Source organism: Balaenoptera musculus, chromosome 1 (genome assembly GCF_009873245.2).
Source record: "Balaenoptera musculus isolate JJ_BM4_2016_0621 chromosome 1, mBalMus1.pri.v3, whole genome shotgun sequence".
Taxonomy (NCBI): Eukaryota; Metazoa; Chordata; class Mammalia; order Artiodactyla; family Balaenopteridae; genus Balaenoptera; species Balaenoptera musculus.
The window spans coordinates 43,847,122-43,866,043 of NC_045785.1; the positions used below are offsets into that span (position 1 = coordinate 43,847,122).

Genomic DNA, 18,922 nt, shown 5'->3' on the forward strand with positions numbered 1-18,922 from the left:
CATGGGTTTAATATAACAAGAACTTAGATTTGGTCAATACTTTATACACTAGCAAATATAATTAAAAATAGAATCCTGTACCACAAAACAGATCATATTTTAAAGGTGTAAGTTCATTCTGATCATAAATGAACTCTTTATCCTTTTCTAAAATATTTGGCCACAGAACTCTTGATTCTTTACCCCATGCCCAAAACCTGCCCCCTTCTGCTATTTTTTTGCCATCTCAATTAAACAGCACCACCCAACTAGTGAAGGAAAAATCCTGAAACCATCCTTGACTCCTTTCTTTTTGTCACATCTAACATGTAATGCATCAGCAAATCCTGTTGACTCTACATTCAAAATATATCCTCAATCTGACCACTTCTCACCTACTCCTCCAAATCACTATTATGTCTCATCTGAACTTATGCAACAGCTTCTTAAATGTTCTGCTTGCTTCTATTCTTATGGACCTGTACTCATTCTCTCAGATCATGTCACTTATGTGTTAAAACCCTCCAGAAGCCTTCTCATTAGACATTCAAAATAAAATTCAAAGTCCTTCTACCAACACCTATAAGAATCTAATGATCCAAACTCTAGGTTAACTCTCTGATCCCACCTTTCTATTACAGTCTACCTCACACACTCCACTCAAGCCACACTAACTTTCAAGCATGTCAAACATAATTGAGTCATGGGGTACTGTACTTGCTGCTCCTTCTCTCTCGAATGTTCTCTCCTTGAATATTCATAATAATTTGCTCCTTTATATTATTCACGGCTCTGCTCAAATGTCACCTTACCAGAGAGAACTACCATAACACCTCATCACTATCGTTCTAACTCCTGTACTTTAACAGTGTTTATTATTTCCTGATATATTATTTACTTGTCAGTTGACTATCTGTCACCCCTCTTAATATAAGCTTCATGAGAGCCGGTTTCACCTCTTTTATTAGCACTGTATCCCCAGCACCTACAATAGTACCTAACATATAACATGCAATAAACACTTTTTAAACAAATGAATGAAACTCAGACCAGGTAACTATAATAACAAAAGCAATCAATTTTGACATACAACATACCATCATATTCTTTTTGAATAAACTTTTCCAAGCCAATTAAAATTTGCTCCCTGTTGTGTTGTTCAGAAAAAGGTGGTGACAATTCATCTAAGTTAAAAAAAGAAAAGGAAAAAGAAAAGTAAGGAGAATGAAATCTGAAAATGTCTTCAATTTTTTACCCTAAAAACTTTACTTTTCTTCATTATTTGTTGACTCTCTGACATTAAAATCATAAATGTTACTGGGGAAGGAAGGAGCAGAGAAAGAACAGAAAAATAACTTTACAGATCTATGTATATTTCACATGATCATTTTCCCTGTGAAACAGCTACAAGATATACTTTCTTCTACAAATTACTTAATTTTTTTTTTCAGACAATCCACTCTCTGCCATATACATGCTGGTTTTTCCCCTCCTGTTAAGACTACTGTCATACTGTTACACTAGGTACCCAACTCAATCAAATCTAACAGTTCCCTCAAATGCCTGGTCAAGATTCATACCTTCCCTATAAGCTTCTTTGTCCAATCACAGCCTTTAATGACCTCTCCTTAATTGAATTTCCTTAGTTCTTCAAACCACTTGCCAGTGTTTATACTGTCCTTTCAGTTTTCTAGTTATTTCATTTATAGTCATCTTATTTTTCCAAATAAGACCATACACTACTTAAGAATAGTCTTTTTTTTTTCTATCTCCTCCTCCAGACTCATACCCAAGAGTTAATATGGTAAGGAATTAAATTAATATTCAGCTTTTGAAAAACAAATGCATCATTAGTGGTTGCAAGCTGAATAGCTGAAATACAGGTGATTTTTTTTTGGATTGGAGAAACTATTCTGTGTGATACTCTAATGGTAATATATGACATGATGCACTTGTAAACACCAACAGAACTCTGCAATATGAAGAGTCAACTTTATGATATGAAAATTTTTAAAAATCATCTAGGAGGTCAGGGGATCTCAGGATGGAATGCAGTCTATAACAAAGAATCCAGCTACATTATAAATGTATAAGAAAACTTCACTCAAGGGAGTGGGGGTGGGGGGAAAGGTGCTAATCTAACTTTGAAAATAAGTGGAGTCTGTAAGACTAAGGGTTAAAGGAACTGCACATAAGCACTGTACTCTAATTGATAAAGTTGCTTCCCATCAGGGTATAGGATAACAGTTCTGATAATGCTATACATGTGTACTTAAATGGAACAATTAAATAAATGCGTGGCACATGGTGGGAGCCAGGTTTCTCACTGTTGGAGTTGCACATTTACAGATAATCAGAAAGAGGAGGCTAGAAAGAGCCATGAGGTAATGTATTAGACTTGGACACATCAGTACAAAGACATGCTTAGCTTAATAAAGGTAAGATGGTCACATGGAAATATTTATAGGTACGTGTATATACATGGATTAGTATACACACATAAATTTTCTTGCTCAGAGAGGACCTAGAAACAACTATACCCAGTAACACCCAAGCACTCTAAACACATCTTGGTTTCTAACGCCATTCTCCAATAAAGGAACCAGGGCTCTTTGGGAAAATGTCTAATTCTAGGACTGAGACAGAAATTTTCATGATGATCCTGGAGTATCTTGCAGGGCCAGAAAGTAAGAAAGTGCTAAAATACAAAGGAACAAACTAACAACAACAACAAAAAGAAACCAAAAAACTCCACACACTGATGGGAATATATCAAAAGGTCACAGGAACCAAATGAAAGCACTCTCAACAGCCAAATCTGGAACAATTTGGGCAACAAAAATAGTACTATCGGATTATAACCCAAAGTATAATACATCTATGAGTCCATATTGAGATAAATATATGACTCAATAAATAAAAACAAATGTAGTGAATTATATCTTAATAAAGCTGCTAAAGAAGAATGTGCCATGGTCCAGCCATTCAACTCCTAGGTATTTACCCAAGAGAAATCAAAACATGTGTCCATACTCAGACTCATACATGAATGTACACAGTATATTTATTTATAATAGCCAAAATTTAGAAACAAACACAATATTTATCAACAAGTGAGTGGTAAACAAAATGTGATATAGCCACACAACAGAACACAACTCGGCAATAAAAAGAAATAAACCACTGATACACATCACAGCATAGATGAATCTCAAAATAATTAAGCCAAGTGAAAGAAGCCAGATCCCCTCATCAAAAAAAAAAAAAAAAGTACATTCCATGTGATTCTATTTACCTGGAACTCTAGAAAAATTCAAATTAATCTATAGTGACAAAAAGCAGATAAGTAGTTGCCTGGCAGGAGGTGAAGATAAGGAAGGGTAGAAGGAAGGGATTACAATGGAGAACTAATGTTATGACATCAGAAACTTTATCTTACCTGGGACACAGCAAGTAGTTAAAAAATGTTTGCTGAGTGAAGGTTTATTCCAGGTACACCATGAATGTTTATTGAAAAATGGTATGTAAGGCTTTACCCAAATCTTTATAACCTTATCTCCCTCTATTACCTTTCTTATACTCTACCAAATTTAAGGCAATTATTCTCTCAAACAAATACTACACCCTAAGCTTTTATGCATAATCTCTTATATCTGAAAATGCAGTCCATCTCAAATGCCACATCATTAATTCCAATTCCTCTGATCCACTCCAGTTAAAATTAATTGTGTCTGACTGAACTGCATTTTGTTTACCACTGCTATAGAATGTAACACATTCTCTGCTTCCAATTATGGCAAGTTTCATACATGTCTTATACAACCATTTAGAGTAACACTGTGCAAGAAAATTGCAGTGACGGTAATGTTCTCTATCCAGACTGTCCAATGCAGTAGCCACTAGCCACATGTAGCTACTCAATACTTGAGGTGTGACTAGTATAACTGAGTAACTTAATTTTTTATTTTATTTTAGCTAATTTAAATTTAAATAGACACATATATCTAGTGACCACCATATTAGACAGCACAAATCCAGAGTCCAAGCTCCTTAAAAGCAACACTACGGACTCTGCATTCCCCTTGGCATTTACCACTGTGCCTTGCACACAGTAGGCATTTAATAAATATATGTGGTTGGGTCTCTAAACTATTTAAAAACCTCTACCCAAACAAAATGTAAGCAAACTATTTTCAAATAAGAAAATAAATATTCAAAATCTAAGAAATAATCTAGTCTTAGGAAGTAGTTCTAGTAATAAAAGACTTACCAAAACATCTTTTACATACTAAATCAAGTATTTCCCGAAATCGATTTGTCATTGGTGGAAGAGGCTTTAGATCAATTTTCCTGAAATCCTCTGGGCAATCATTTTTTGAATGGCCATCCTTTTTGCAGATGCTGCATACTATTGTCGGCGGCTATACAAAGGTTAAAAAAAGAATCTAATAAATAAACTATTGAGGGACTTCATTATCACTTACAAAGCAGTACAAAAAGAAACTTTTATGCAACTCAGTCTGATAACCTGCACTTTCAAGAGGTTAAAAAAAAAAGCATGTTAATGAAATTCAGTATTAAATGTAAAAAAAAACACATTTTGAGCCAACCACTAATTTTCTTCTCCACTAAAATGATATTACCAAGAATTAGATTTACCTGAAGATGTAAGATAAAGGAAATACCAGGAGATACAAAAGGTATAGGTTAATTCAAACAGTGTGATCAGCTCCCAAAATGAAATGCATACCTCACATTTTAACCTATTAAGGTCTTTAACAAAGTAGATTATAAAGAAATTCCAAGTGGCACCTTTCATTTCACTTGAAACATTTTCTATCTTCAGAGTGAGTCATTTATAGAAACCATTGCTTGACTAGTTGGTTCAATTTCATTACATTAGCATGGTACTCAAGAAACCAAACTAAAGGGCTGAACTCTAAACGTGACTCAGCTTCATACAAGGAACAACTCTTATGCAATAGCCACAAACTTAACTTTCAAACTCTGCAACACCATTTCAAATGTATTCTAACAGACTACCAGACAGGTGGCCAAAACAGTAAAATTCATCCCAACTGCTTGAAAAAAAACCTCATACGGTTAAGGAAGAGCACTACTCTTTTCTTTATTGTAATATGCCTAGGAACTTAGCTTCTTCCTCCAGGGTTAGCCTGGACATTTACCTAGCCAAATATATACAGAAACCTCTCTTTGTGGGAATGCTGTGCTGTGGGCTAATTAACAGTACCACAGAAATTTTTATGAGCTTTTTAAAGCTTTTAAAAAATGACATATTTATCAGAAAATTCTAGAAAAGTGTTACAGATAACTAGAGAGAGAAATAAAATTGGAGAAATAGTTACCCTAAGATAAGGTTCCAGGAAAAAAAAGTATTAAGAAACGTAAACTGCAGTTATATTACTAAGAGGCTTTTCTAAGTATCTGCCATTTATTTCATCTTTTTTAGTAGTCCATATGCCCTAAATACTACAACCTAAACAAAATGGGACAGAGCATCCTTACAAAGGATGAAGAAACACAGCTTAGTAATTAGGTTAAAAATTCTAAAGCTTGTCAATAAACAATTATCGATAAATCAATAAAACTTGATGACTTTTCAGGGGTTTTTTTTTGTATTCTACTTGATTTACACATTATCTATATAATCATTTTTTCAACCTAGGTGCTGATACTATTTCAATTATGTACACTACACTTGAAGCAAAGTAACTTACCTAAAACTTTTATTAACAAAGTAATTATTTTCTGTTACAAAGTAGCTTATTTTCTGCTCTCTCAGGTTTTTATTTTCTATAATTTATCAAGTTAAAGTTCAGACTATCCCACTTTAAAAGTGGAAAAGTTAAGACTCCTATAACTCATAAGGGATATGCCAAAATCCAAAGAGAAGCTCAGTGGCAGACACAGGATCTGAATTCATTTTTTTTTTGGTTCCTGATCTTAGTTTTAACTCAACTATCTTTAGTTAAGTTTATATACCAACCTTTGACCCCCACCAAAAAAACTTTAAAACAGAATACTATTAAAGTTTACAGACACTGTATTCTCCTTTGTGGAAGTAAATATAATCATATGTAAAAAAAATGAGCAAAATTTAAAACATATGCTGCCTTTACCAAACTCACTTTCATTAAGATATCTGATGAATCCTTTCATATATGAGAAAGTTAAGCAAACCAACTAGTAATAGAGTGCTGAAACATTTCAGGTTTCATATACATTCATAAAAGACAACTACAGGCAAAAATACAAAAAGTAAAAGAAACATATACACCAAAATACCATTCCAAAACAATAGTCTACCATCATAGAAGCTATCTTTACATTTCTGAATCTAAAAACTATAAATACAGAGTCATACAACAACCACAAAACCTTACAGATTGTTTACGAACTGTATCCTACCTTGCCAGAGGTTAAAATAAATTTATCAAACACAAAATATAATTCCTGGGTGGGGTGGTTATCATCATCATTAAGGTCAGAAGCATCTTCTGTAGCTTTGCAGTTGCAAGAGGTAGCAGATGTGTCAGTGCATACAATGTGCTGTGAACTTTCTGTTTCTAAATTTGACCTGCAGTCTGTACCAGCAGATTCATCTGGTTCAGGGGGTTTACAATCAATGCAATTATACTGGGTGAGCTCCTTTTTATGACAAGTTTCTGAAGGTACTAAAACATCTTGTTTCTTAATTGATTTTGGCTCTAATTCACTGCTTTCATTGGTGGAAAGAGATGAAGATTCCTGTCCATGTTCAGCCAAATCTAGTTCATTTATCAACAAATTATCATCTTCAGTAATACATCTCTGTGATGTACATTCCATTTCTTCATATTTATCAGGCTGACCTCTTTCTGCACTTATTTTTTCTGTGCTTTCCCCAAGGAGAATGCAACAACTGGATGCCATATTTTCAGACTTCACTGGTTTCTTGCTTATTTTTCCCTTCTCTTTTTTAATGGAATCCACTGTAGATTTATTTCCACCCTTCCTCTGAGGACAGGCAAAATACCGATAAGCTGCCCTGAATCTCTCCACAACATATTCATAAACAAGCTGGCTGTTTAAGCTCCGTGCAACATTCCTCTTGATTGAAAATGGATCTAGTAAAAAAATAAAAAGGTCAATAGCTAAGTATCTATTAACAAACTACATTTCCAAGCTTATACGAACAGCTACATTGTCAGCAGAGTACATTTTCCCAAAATTTTTCTAAGGTAAACTCCCAATGAGAGTTCCTGCAAACTGAGTAGTGGAAATAAAATAGCAACATCTTTCCTTTGTTTCTGTCATAAAATAAAAAACTAAAAGAAAAAGAGAGAAAAGAATAAAATAAGGTAATTAATGAGAGGATGGCTGAGGAGGCCAACTCAGTAATTACAAAATTTCAATGATGAAATTGCTAGAAAAAGCTGTGCCAATATGCTTCCCTATACTGTCTTTGAATGAAATTTTTCAAGCTCCAGGACCTAGTAATAATTTTCATCTCTTGCCACAATATTCTTCAGTTATATATTCCTTGCAATTTAAACAAATAAAATATAGCCTAAAACTCTCCAGACTTCAAGTTATACTGATTTTAAGATTTAACTTCAGTAATATCAGAAAATTAAAGAGAGAAAGAAGGAGAAATAATAGAAAGAAAAGTAGAAAAATCCTAAGAAAGTAAAAATTAAACCAAAATTTAAATTCTGATCCGGTCTAAAATGGCTATGCTGAAAAGGCTTGCATCAACTGAATCCTCATTATTAAGAGCATAGAACAGAGTTCTGAAAATGTTTTCGGGTTTTTGGATTTTATAAGCCTTAAATACAAATATGCCCCAGGAAAAAAGAACAGTGCCACCCAAAAGACAACACACATTTTCTCCGCTACTGAAGATCATTAAGTGAAAGGATTAATAGGCCAGGTTTCAGATTAAGACTGGGGCATCTGTTACTTTTTACTGTTATCTAAATCCATAGGCTTTTAAAAGCTTTACTTAGCCTCTTTCCCTTTTCTAGAAGAAAAAGAAGAAAAAAAAAAAAGAAGGCAGAGAGAAATTATGATGGCTGCAGGCTTCAGAGCTCATTTATTTACCATATGTAAGCGAGTACAAGATGTGAGTACGGGTTTGAGTGTATGAGAATATTTGTAAGTCCAACTCACAGTAGAGAAGCCCTGCAGAGGACGGAGGGAAGAGAAGAATGCGTAGTCTAAACAGACTAAAATGATGGACAGAAATTCCATTTCCTATCTATAAAAAGTGAGCAAAATGTTGCGGAATTTAAATTTTTTATTAAGAATTTAGAAGCCATACTATTTATTTCTGTATCTCTAAAGATCTTAATGTTCTTGGGATTTGATGTGAAATCTTATTTGTCAGCATCAATTGTTCTTTTTTCCTTTAGCTTAGCCATATTCAATAAATGAGGTACTTCACAAGACAATGAAAAACTGGATTTTAAGATTATACTTTAACATAATTTTATGACACAAATATATTTAAAAATATCTTACAGTATTCATATAACTATTCTATTTTTCTGTATTTTTGAAATTTTCCACAATTAAAAAATAAAGGCATGTAAACAAGCTAATTACCCTAGCCATTATAATATTTACATATTGGAAACTTTTAAGTAAGCATTAATTCTATAAAGCTATCATGGACTTGATAAAGAATTTATCCAAAATATATAGTGACAACCTAGTGGCATATAGTGCTACAAAGCTAAGGGATAAAATTTATAACACTACATTAGAAATAGATTATGAGTGGCACACACAAAATTCTCCAAATGAAATATAACATATCATCTCACCTTCAATGGCTATTCGCCTTTTAGGCCAGTTTTTGTTTTCTCTTGTTAAAATATCTTGTATCCGTACACATATGACATATTCCTCCAAAGCAAAATCCAGTGTGTAAAATTTTAGCAGCTCTAACCATAACTGTCCCAGGGACACCTGATTTGGTGTTCCCAGTGTTAAAGGAGACTGGAAAAGAAAAAATACCTTTCATTTAAGCTTCACAAAACTATAGAATCGTTTAACTTTCAATTTAAAAAGACCTTAGAGATCACCTTTTCAAAAACTGAGGCATAAAAGAATAGGTTGCCAAAAAGCAATTTGTGGCACAGCTGGGAACAGAGTGTCCCAGATTACTGACTCCTAGAATTTTGTGTTCTTTCCACTAAACCAGTGATGCTCAACCTTGGCTGCACATTAGAATCACATTGAGAGCACTACAATTCACTAACACCTGAGCTTGACACCACTCCCATCTCCCATACCTTTCCCAAGACTGTGAATTAATGGACTGAGATTTTTAAAGCTTCCTAAGTGATTGTCCCGTGCTGTGCAGCCAAGGTTGCTAACCACTGTATAACAACTACTATAGCTCCTCCATTGCAGCAATTACTTTTAAAATCTATATAAATGCCCAGGGCTTTCAAAATCTAATTCCTTCATTCAACAAACATTTTAGAACCCACTGTGTCCCTGGCATTGTTCTGGGGATATAAAAAAATAATGGGAGCTCCCACTTAAACCATGCATCACCTACTCTTCTAAGTGCTGCACATATACAACTATTAATTCTAACTGCTATGAAGTAGATACTATAGGGCAAAGATTTGACTCAGGACCACCTGGCTACTGGGTCTGTGATGCTAATCATTATAGCATACTGTGACTCAAACAAGGTGAGGTCCTATTTCACAGACTATTAGGAGAGGAAGAGACCACTTAACAATTACAATGAAGGCTACATGCTAAAATGGGTCTCTGAATTGGGGGTGGGGGGGTCTTAACAGAAAAGGTAATACCTGAATTCTAAAGCAATTAGCTAGATGAATGCCTGCTTAAAGTGACCACTAAGACATATAAAGGCATAAAAATCATTTACTCATTCCATTCTACAACCAGTCACTGAGTGCCTACTATGTGCCAGGCACTTGGGATATATCCGTGAAAAAAAAACAAAGATCCTTGCTTTAGTGGAGCTTACATTCTAGGGGAAGAAGACAATAAGCAATGAACTTAATAAGTAAATTACACAGTAAGTTAGAAGAAGAAAAGTGCTGTGGAAATAAAAAGTTGAGTAGGTTTAGTAAAGGGGATGGGATATGGGAGCAGATTTCAGTGTTAAATATAGTCAGGATAGGACTTGTTGAGAAGGTATGATCTGAAGAAGAGGAAAACGGGTTCTAAGAATAGGAAACAGAGCAAACACACTAAAGTAGGAGTGTAAACAGCTTTAAAAAGAAAACTAGTGTGGCAGAGAGAGGAGAGGAAAAGAGGGAAACAAAGAGCTAACCAGTAAGAACTCTGGCTTTTATTCTAAATTAAATGAGGAGCCACTGAAGCATTTCAAGTGTGGGGAGGGAGAAGGGCATGATCTCACTTAAGTTCTAGAAGAGCCATTCTGATTGTTGTGTTGAGACTATAAAGGGGGCAAGGGTAAATGCAGGGAAACTTATTATGAGTCTGTGGTAGTAGTCCAGGCCAGAGATGATATGGCTAGGACCAGGATGGTAACAGGGGAAGTGGTCAAATTGTGGATATATTTTGAAGTAGAGATGACAGGATTTCCTGACAGACTTGGTATGGGGTATGAAAGAGAGAAGTAAAGGATGACTCCAAGGTTTCTGACTGAGCAACTGAAAGGATGAAGTGCCATCAACTGAGATGGGAAAACTGCATGTGGAGCAAGGGGAAGACTCAGAGTTCAGTTTTAGACACATTAAGATTAAGACATCTATTAGACATCTTAGTAGAAACATTAAATAGCAGGTTGGAAATACAATTATAGAGTTTAGGAGAGAGGTTTGGCCTAACATTTAAACTTGGGAGTCATCATCATATAGATGGTACTTAAAATCCATGGGATTGGATGAGATCACCAAGGGAGTGTAGATACAGAAAAAAGGCAGGGATCAAGGACTGAACCCTAGAATACTCCAACATTAAAGAGATTGGAGAGGAAAGGAAGAACCAACAAAGAGACTGAGAAGGAATAATCAGGCATGGGTGTGGTTCCTGAAAGTCAAGTTAAGAAATTTTTTAGAGAAGGAAATAATCAACTGCAAATGTTGCTGATAAGTCAAAAAAGATAAAAATTGTGAAATGACTATTGGATTTAGCCATGTGGAGGATACTGACACTGGCAAAACAAGTTTTGGCAGATTGATAGGGGTCAAAGCCTGAGTAGAGTGAGTTAAAAGGAAACAGAGAAATTGGAAATAGTGTATATAAACAATTCTTTCAAAGAAGTTTTCCTGCAAAAGGGAGCGAGGAAATAGCTGGGAGGGGAAATGGTGTCAAGATTTTTCTTTAAAGTGGGAGATATAAAAGCATGTATGATTCAGTAAAAAATGAAAAATTGGTAACCTAGGATGGAAAGAAAAGAACTGCTAGAGCAATGTTCTGGAATAGACAAGAAGGGATGGGACTAAACATACAAGTTAAGATAATGACTTTAGATAGCAACACAGGAACTTCCTTTATGAAAGCCGGCAGCAAGGCAGAGTATGTGAGTGCAGATAGTGGGAGATGGTGGTGGGAGTGGGAAGTTCTCTTTAGATTGCTTCAGTTTTCTCAGAGAAGTAATAATAAGCAAGATCATTAGCTGAGAGTATTGATGGTTTGAGAAGAGGATAGAAGGTAGTCTAGGAAAGTGGAAGAACTGAACATGTGTTTGGGAACTACATATACTTCAGTATAGCTAGAGCAATGATTTCTGTAATGTTCACATTTTTGTAATAATGTCTGTCTACTTCAGAAGACTACATGCTTCTGGAGGACATAATCCATGAATATACATCTTGGGTTCTCGAGCACTCAAGATAATGCCTGGCACATAGCTGGTCCTTAATAAATGAAGTTTGAATGATTAAATAAGCAAGCCACCCTCTAAAGGAGCACAAGGCCTTTATTTCTTCACCAGTCTGGCAACATAATCCCCATATGCTAAAGCTTTGGTCACAGCCCAACTCCTGAAGGAAATTTTTCTTATCTAAATGAAAAAGATACAAAGAATTACCTTGATATGATTCAAACAATACAAGCCTTTCAAAATGAGATATGTATTTATTAGGGAATCTTGGTACTGAAAAACTAAACCAGATCAACCCCTCACTTTACAGATGAGGAAAATGAGGCCAAGAGGCTTACTCAAGGTCAGTCAGTCAATCTACTATTAAAATAGCTTCAATTGAAGGCATCACAAATTCTACAGATAGAAAAGCCAAAAACAAAAACAAAAAGAGCTTACTTTGCCATGTTTTTCCTTCATGGCATTACTTTGGTTGTCTGTTTCTGTCTTCTTGGTATCATCTTTTGGTTGGTCTGCCTTAGCTTTGTTTTCCTCAGCAATTGAGTTTTTCTCAGTTGCACTACTTGAATTATATTCCCACTTCACAAACTTCTCTTCTACTATGCCCTTCAGCTGAAAGTCATCCATTCTTTTTGGGTCAAAGCCTTCAATCTATATAAAAAGGCATTCCAAATTGGTAGTGGAAAAATTATTAAAAGAAAAAAAAAAAGATGGACAAACAGACAAACCAGAATTCCAGCTTTAAATGTGTGAACAGAGCACTCTGTAAGAATGAACTACATATACACATGTGCATACATGTTACAAACTGATGCTTACCCAACTTCCAAGTAAGCAAGGAAGAAGAGGGGGTTTTCTTTGTTGTAGAAAAAACATCACCATTAAAGCAAAACAGTAAGAAGGGATTCCGCCATCAGTTTGGGAGTCAATATAGCACAACTGCAAAATGAAGGGGAAAAAAAGTACCACCATTTAACTTCCTTTCTGTTCTCAAAATAAAAGTAGCTTTTATTTTCCTACCATAATCATTGTTAAAAGTTCAAATAATGACAAATATAAGGAATGACCTGAAATCACACCACCCTGAAATAACTATTTATATATTGGTAACCATCTTTCCATTCATTTCCTTACTGCATATGAAGATACATATATATTTTAGTTAAATGGAATCATATCACACATAGTGCTTTTACTGTGGACATCTTTTTAAAATCTTATTTTCTTATCTTGCCTCTACTTCCACCTCGATGTTAACGATCTTCTATGTACTCTTTCATGCCTTTCTCTACACTCAAATAACCATATACAAATATACATACATTCCTATTTTCTATATAAATACAGGGATGATTTTATAGTTTTTGTCACTGTTTTACCAAAATAGACATCTCTCTGTATATTACTCTTCTCCCTTAACAATGCACCAAGAAAGTCCCTCTTAGTCAACACATTTTTTAAAATGGTTAAATTATAGCCTATGATCTGGATGGTTATTCAATAGTTCCCTCAGCCAAGGACTTCCACATTTTGTTCCCAATTTTGCCACTTTAAACAGTCCTGTAATATTTATCCTTATACATTTTCCTAAATACTGGTGGCTCATTTCTATGAGCTATATTCCCAGGAATGTGCTTGCTGGATTTTAAAATGTGATATATTTAAATTCTAACAAATATTATAAGATTGTTTTCCAAAATCAGTACAGAAATTTCTCTTTTCATAAGTAACAAGAATGTATACACATGCTTCCCAATACTAGGTGTTACAACCTTTTTTTTCTTTAAATATTTATTTTATTTACTTATTTATTTGGTTGTGCTGGGTCTTCGTTGCAGCTCGCCTGCTCCTTAGTTGCAGCACATGTGCTCCTTAGTTGCGGCCAGAGGGCTCCTTAGTTGCAGCATGTATGTGGAATCTAGTTTCCTGACCAGGGATCGAACGCAGGCACCCTGCATTGGGAGCGCAGAGTCTTAACCACTGCGCCACCAGGGAAGTCCCTATTTTTTTTATTTTTTCTTTTTAATTAAAGTATAGGTGATTTACAAAGTTGTGTTAGTTTCAGGTGTACAAGTGTTACCACTTTAAAAGAATTGTCAACAAGATGGGTGAGATATAATATCTAATAGTTACTTCAATTTGCATTTCCTTGATGCTAAGAGGTTATACAAATTTTCATGTATTTACTAACCATTTGGATTTGCTCTTTTCTGAACTATTAAATTTTTTGCCAGTTTTTCTATTTTAATCAATACATATCGATTTGTACGTGTTCTTTATGTTATAAATAATAACTCTTTATATCTGATATATGCATTTGAAAAATGTTATTTTTTCCTAATCTGCTTTGGCATCATTTATGGTACTTTTTATCATATAAAATGTATTGTTTATATAAATAGTTAAATATGCTTATATCGTCTAGGTTTCCTACCATGGTAAAGATGTTTCTCCAACCCACAGGTTACATATACATACTCTTACATTTTCTTCTAAAATTTTGAATTTTCATTTGAGTGGAATTTATTTTTGCATTTAGTGTGCTAAGCGTCCAACATTATTTTCTTCAAGTAAGATACAGTTCTGACAGAACCATTTATTAAATAAACCATTGTTTTCTCACTGAAATCTTTTATTCTTTTCATAGATTAAAATCTCATTTACACTAGGACCTACTTATGGGCTTTCTATTCTGTTCCACAGATCTACTTGTCTATTCCTATGCAATGGTATACACTTACTAAAGCAGTTTTATAGTGGTAAAGTATATCCTCCTTCACTAGTTTTCTTTTTCTGAATTATTTTGGCTTCTCTCAAACATTTATTCTTCCATACTAACTTTAAGATTACATTATAATTTTTTTCCCCAATTCTTGGTAATTCTAATTGAAATTATTGTACATTTGAAAATTAATTTAAGAAGACTTTACATTTTAGGGATATCATCTCCCTATCCAATAACTTGGTGTATTTGCGTTTTCCAAAAATTTAGGAGTTGTCATCAGTTACTCACTTTCCCTCACCTCTTGCATCCATTACCTCTCCAAGTCCTACTTCCAAAACTTATCCCAAATCTGTCTACTTGGCTTCATATCCATTCTAACCTAGCACAGATCATTATCCTCTCTAGCTGATCTACCACAACAGCCTGTTCACTGGGTTCCCTATTTCTACTCTTTACCCCCAAAAGACCTTTTCCAAGCATAAATCACGTCAAGTCATATACTGCTTTTAAAACTTATCCTGTGCTTTCCCAATGTAATTAAAATACAAGTTCCTTACCACTGGAAGTGTCTGTCTAACCTCATCCTCTACAACTTTCACTCTCACTCGCTTCATTCCAGTCACTCTTGCCTTTTTCTGCTCCTTAAGAGCTCATTCTCACCTTAGAGGCTTTTTACTAGCTATCGCTTGGATGCTATTCCCTGAGACGATCAAGTGGCTGGTTATGCTGGTCAGAGTTTATATATCACATCCTCAAAGAGACTTCCCTGACCATCCAGTGAAATGTCACTCACTTATCACATCACCTCATTTTAATGGCACTAAATTCTACCAGATATTGTGTTATTTATATATTTGTTTACTGTCTGATTCTTCCAAAAGTATGTAAGCTTCATGACAGTGGGACTCAGTACATCTTGTTAGATGTTTCCAACACCTAAGAACAGTATTTAGCACATAGGAAGCATTTAACAAATGTCTGCTCAATAAATAAATTTGTTCAGATTTTGTTTTCACCATTCAATAATACAATTTTCTTCCTGTACCCTTATTAAATTTATTCATTAGTATTTTATAATTTGTGTCACTGTCATGAAGATAATATTTTTCCCTGCTTCTATTCTATAAGATTATTTTTATGACAGAGAAAAGCTACTGATTTTTGTATGTTTATAGTATATTTAGTCATCACAAATTCTAGCACTTTTTAACTAGGGTTTTCTAGATATACAATCATATCATTAGCAAAGAGAACATCTTATTGTTTTTCTAATATTTACATTCATTACTTCATTTTCTTTCCTTGTTGCATTTTTTTTTAATATTCAATTTTTTTTACTTATTTATTTATTTTTGGCTGTGTTGGGTCTTCGTTTCTGTGCGAGGGCTCTCTCTAGTTGCGGCAAGCAGGGGCCACTCTTCATCGCGGCGCGTGGGCCTCTCACTATCGTGGCCTCTCTTGCTGCGGAGCACAGGCTCCAGATGCGCAGGCTCAGTAATTGTGACTCACGGGCCTAGTTGCTCCGCGGCATGTGGGATCTTCCCAAACCAGGACTTGAATCCATGTCCCCTGCATTAGCAGGCAGATTCTCAACCACTGCACCACCAGGGAAGCCCCTTGTTGCATTTTTTAAATCTCCAAAACAATGTATAACATAATTGATGAACATCTCTGTAATATTCCTTATTTTAACACATATGGCTTGAGCAATTCACTTTTTTTTTTAAAATAAATTTATTTATTTATTTTTGGTTGTGTTGGGTCTTCGTTTCTGTGCGAGGGCTTTCTCCAGTTGCGGCGAGCGGGGGTCACTCTTCATCGCAGTGCACGGGCCTCTCACTGTCGCGGCCTCTCCTGTTGCGGAGCACAGGCTCCAGACGCGCAGGCTCAGTAGTTGTGGCTCACGGGCCCAGCTGCTCCGCGGCATGTGGGATCCTCCCAGACCAGGGCTCGAACCCGCGTCCCCTGCATTAGCAGGCGGATTCTTAACCATTGCGCCACCAGGGAAGTCCCCACTTTCTTATATTTTATTTAGACTTTTGCATTTACTTAAGTAAGATCAGTCTGTAACTGGACTGTTATTATTTTCTTCTTTACATAATAAAGATGTAGCATAATCGCTAAAGCCTTCATGGCTTAGTAAATTTAAGAGTATAATTTGAAATAAAAGAGAATTAAAAAACACTTATAAAAAGAGCTTAGGACTTCCCTGGTGGCGCAGTGGTTAAGAATCCGCCTGCCAATGCAGGGGACAGGGGTTTGATCCCTGGTCTGGGAAGATCCCACATGCCATGGAGCAACTAAGCCCACACGCCACAACTACTGAAGCCTGTGCAGCTAGAGTCCGTGCTCCGCAGCAAAAGAAGCGACCACAGTGAGAAGCCCATGCACCGCAACGAAGAGTAGCCCCCACTTGCCGCAACTAGAGAAAGCCCGCGCACAGCAACGAAGACCCAACACAGCCATAAATAAATAAATAATAAATAAATTTAAATAAATAAATAAATTTGAAAAAGAGCTCGAAATATTCCACTAGAATAAATTCTCATTTATCCAGGGTATTAGGACAAAGGGTATGCTGCCTAATGAATAAGTCAAGTTAACCAGAAACTTCTTTGCAACTATAAGGAGCTGCTCATGTAAGCTGTTAACACTATCAGACATCTCACAGAGGACAAACACTGAGGTAGTTTAACAGACAGCTCTTAAAACACAGAAATCTCATAGCCAAGATATGGAAATAACCTAAATGTCTATAGACAGATAAATGGATAAAGGAAATGTGCTATATACACACAATGAAACATTATTTAGCCTTAAAAAAAGAAGGAAATTCTGCCATTTGCGACAATACAGATAGACCTAGAGGACATTATTTATGCTAAGTGAAATAAGACAGGCACAGAAAGACAAATGTTATATCTCACTTATATGTGGAATCTAAAATAGTCAAACTAATTAGAAGCGAAGAGATTGGTGGCTACTGGAGGCTGGGGTAGAGGGAAATGGGAAGATGTTGGTCAAGGGGTATAAAATTTCAGTTACACAAGATAAATAAGTTATGGTGATCTAATGTATAGCGTGGTGACTATAGTTAACCATACTGTACTATATACTTGAAATTTGTTAAGAAGTTAGATCTCAAGTGTTTTCTCACTACACACACAAAAAAGGTAACTAAAATGGTAACTATGTGAGGTAACAGATATGTTAATTAGCTTGACTGATTATTTCACAATGTATACATATATCAAATCACCAAGTTGTATACCTTAAATATATACAATAAAAAATAAAAATAAAGTAAAAACCCCAGGAATCTCTTTTAGATGTCAGATATTACTAAAATTAATTCTTATGTTAACCACAAAAAGTGGCTCTGATTCAGGAAACTTGACTATAATGGACTGATAAGGCTAAGAGTTTTGCTGCCCAGAGTATTATAGGCTTTCCCAGAAAACAATTTCTTATTAGTAGAATGCTAAGAATATAGCTACTTAAGAGTGGAGACAGCCAGAGAACAATCAACAGCAATCTCATGATATCAATTACAAGAATAAATTATATTCATATACTACAATTTTTCTGAACCCTCAAATCGTGGAAAATCTGTGCTTTACTAAATAACGTACAATGTGGATTAAAACTTCAAGATAAATAAAGCTGTTGGAAAAAAATCTTTGAGAGGAATTATTTGAGAGGAATCATTTCTAGGTTTCTTACAATAAACTCAGAAAATGAAAACCATTGGGAAAAGCTCTTTGCAACTAACACAGCTGCCAAAAATGAGACACATCCTTCTGTTGGAAACAGAAAGGAACCACTCTGCAACCAGCTTTGTAACACATTTTTTAGTGTCCTTCACTAATTGGTATGTTTAGAATCAATATAAATTTGAGTAACCTTTTCAAAGAGCCACTTTAGGAAACAAAGTTTATAGGCCACTTTTTTTTCCCCAAATGAAAATAAGCTGAATACCATTTATAGTCTTCTAACACAGTCTACTTACTTAAAAGAACAAAAGAAGTGTGTGAGAAAACTAAGACTATTTATGACCACCAAAAAATTAAGGCATAATTAAATAGTACAATCCCAGAGGCAGCTATTTATTCCTTCATTCCTTATGAAGCCACTAACCTTCCTGGAGTTGATAAACTTAGTTTCCTGAGTAATAGCTGGTCCTTGTCTACCAGTCTCATCCCATACTCTGAGAAACTTTAGTTACTAGGGTTGTCACACCAGTCCTGTCCTTGCTGACTTATCGTTGTTTAAATAATCTCACTTGCCAACTGAACAAAAAAGATTTGTGTAGCATTTTAGAATTCAAAGTATATTCTCATTCATTATCTCATACCACTTTTGAAATAATCTCTCCA

At 35.1% G+C, this 18,922-nt stretch overlaps 1 protein-coding gene across 6 annotated transcripts in view; it reads right to left on the reverse strand.

The window, feature by feature from the left end:
- Positions 1-18,922, reverse strand: part of TUT4 (terminal uridylyl transferase 4) — a 148,943-nt gene that overhangs the window by 34,468 nt on the left and 95,553 nt on the right. For all 6 annotated transcript variants that reach the window (XM_036844951.1, XM_036844941.1, XM_036844967.1 and 3 more), the window contains exons 10-15: positions 12,641-12,760; positions 12,260-12,472; positions 8,808-8,982; positions 6,409-7,106; positions 4,250-4,400; positions 1,077-1,163 (exon numbers count right to left, since the gene is read on the reverse strand). In XM_036844951.1, coding sequence (XP_036700846.1) covers positions 1,077-1,163; positions 4,250-4,400; positions 6,409-7,106; positions 8,808-8,982; positions 12,260-12,472; positions 12,641-12,760 — 1,444 coding nt within the window. The remainder of the gene's footprint in view (positions 1-1,076; positions 1,164-4,249; positions 4,401-6,408; positions 7,107-8,807; positions 8,983-12,259; positions 12,473-12,640; positions 12,761-18,922) is intronic.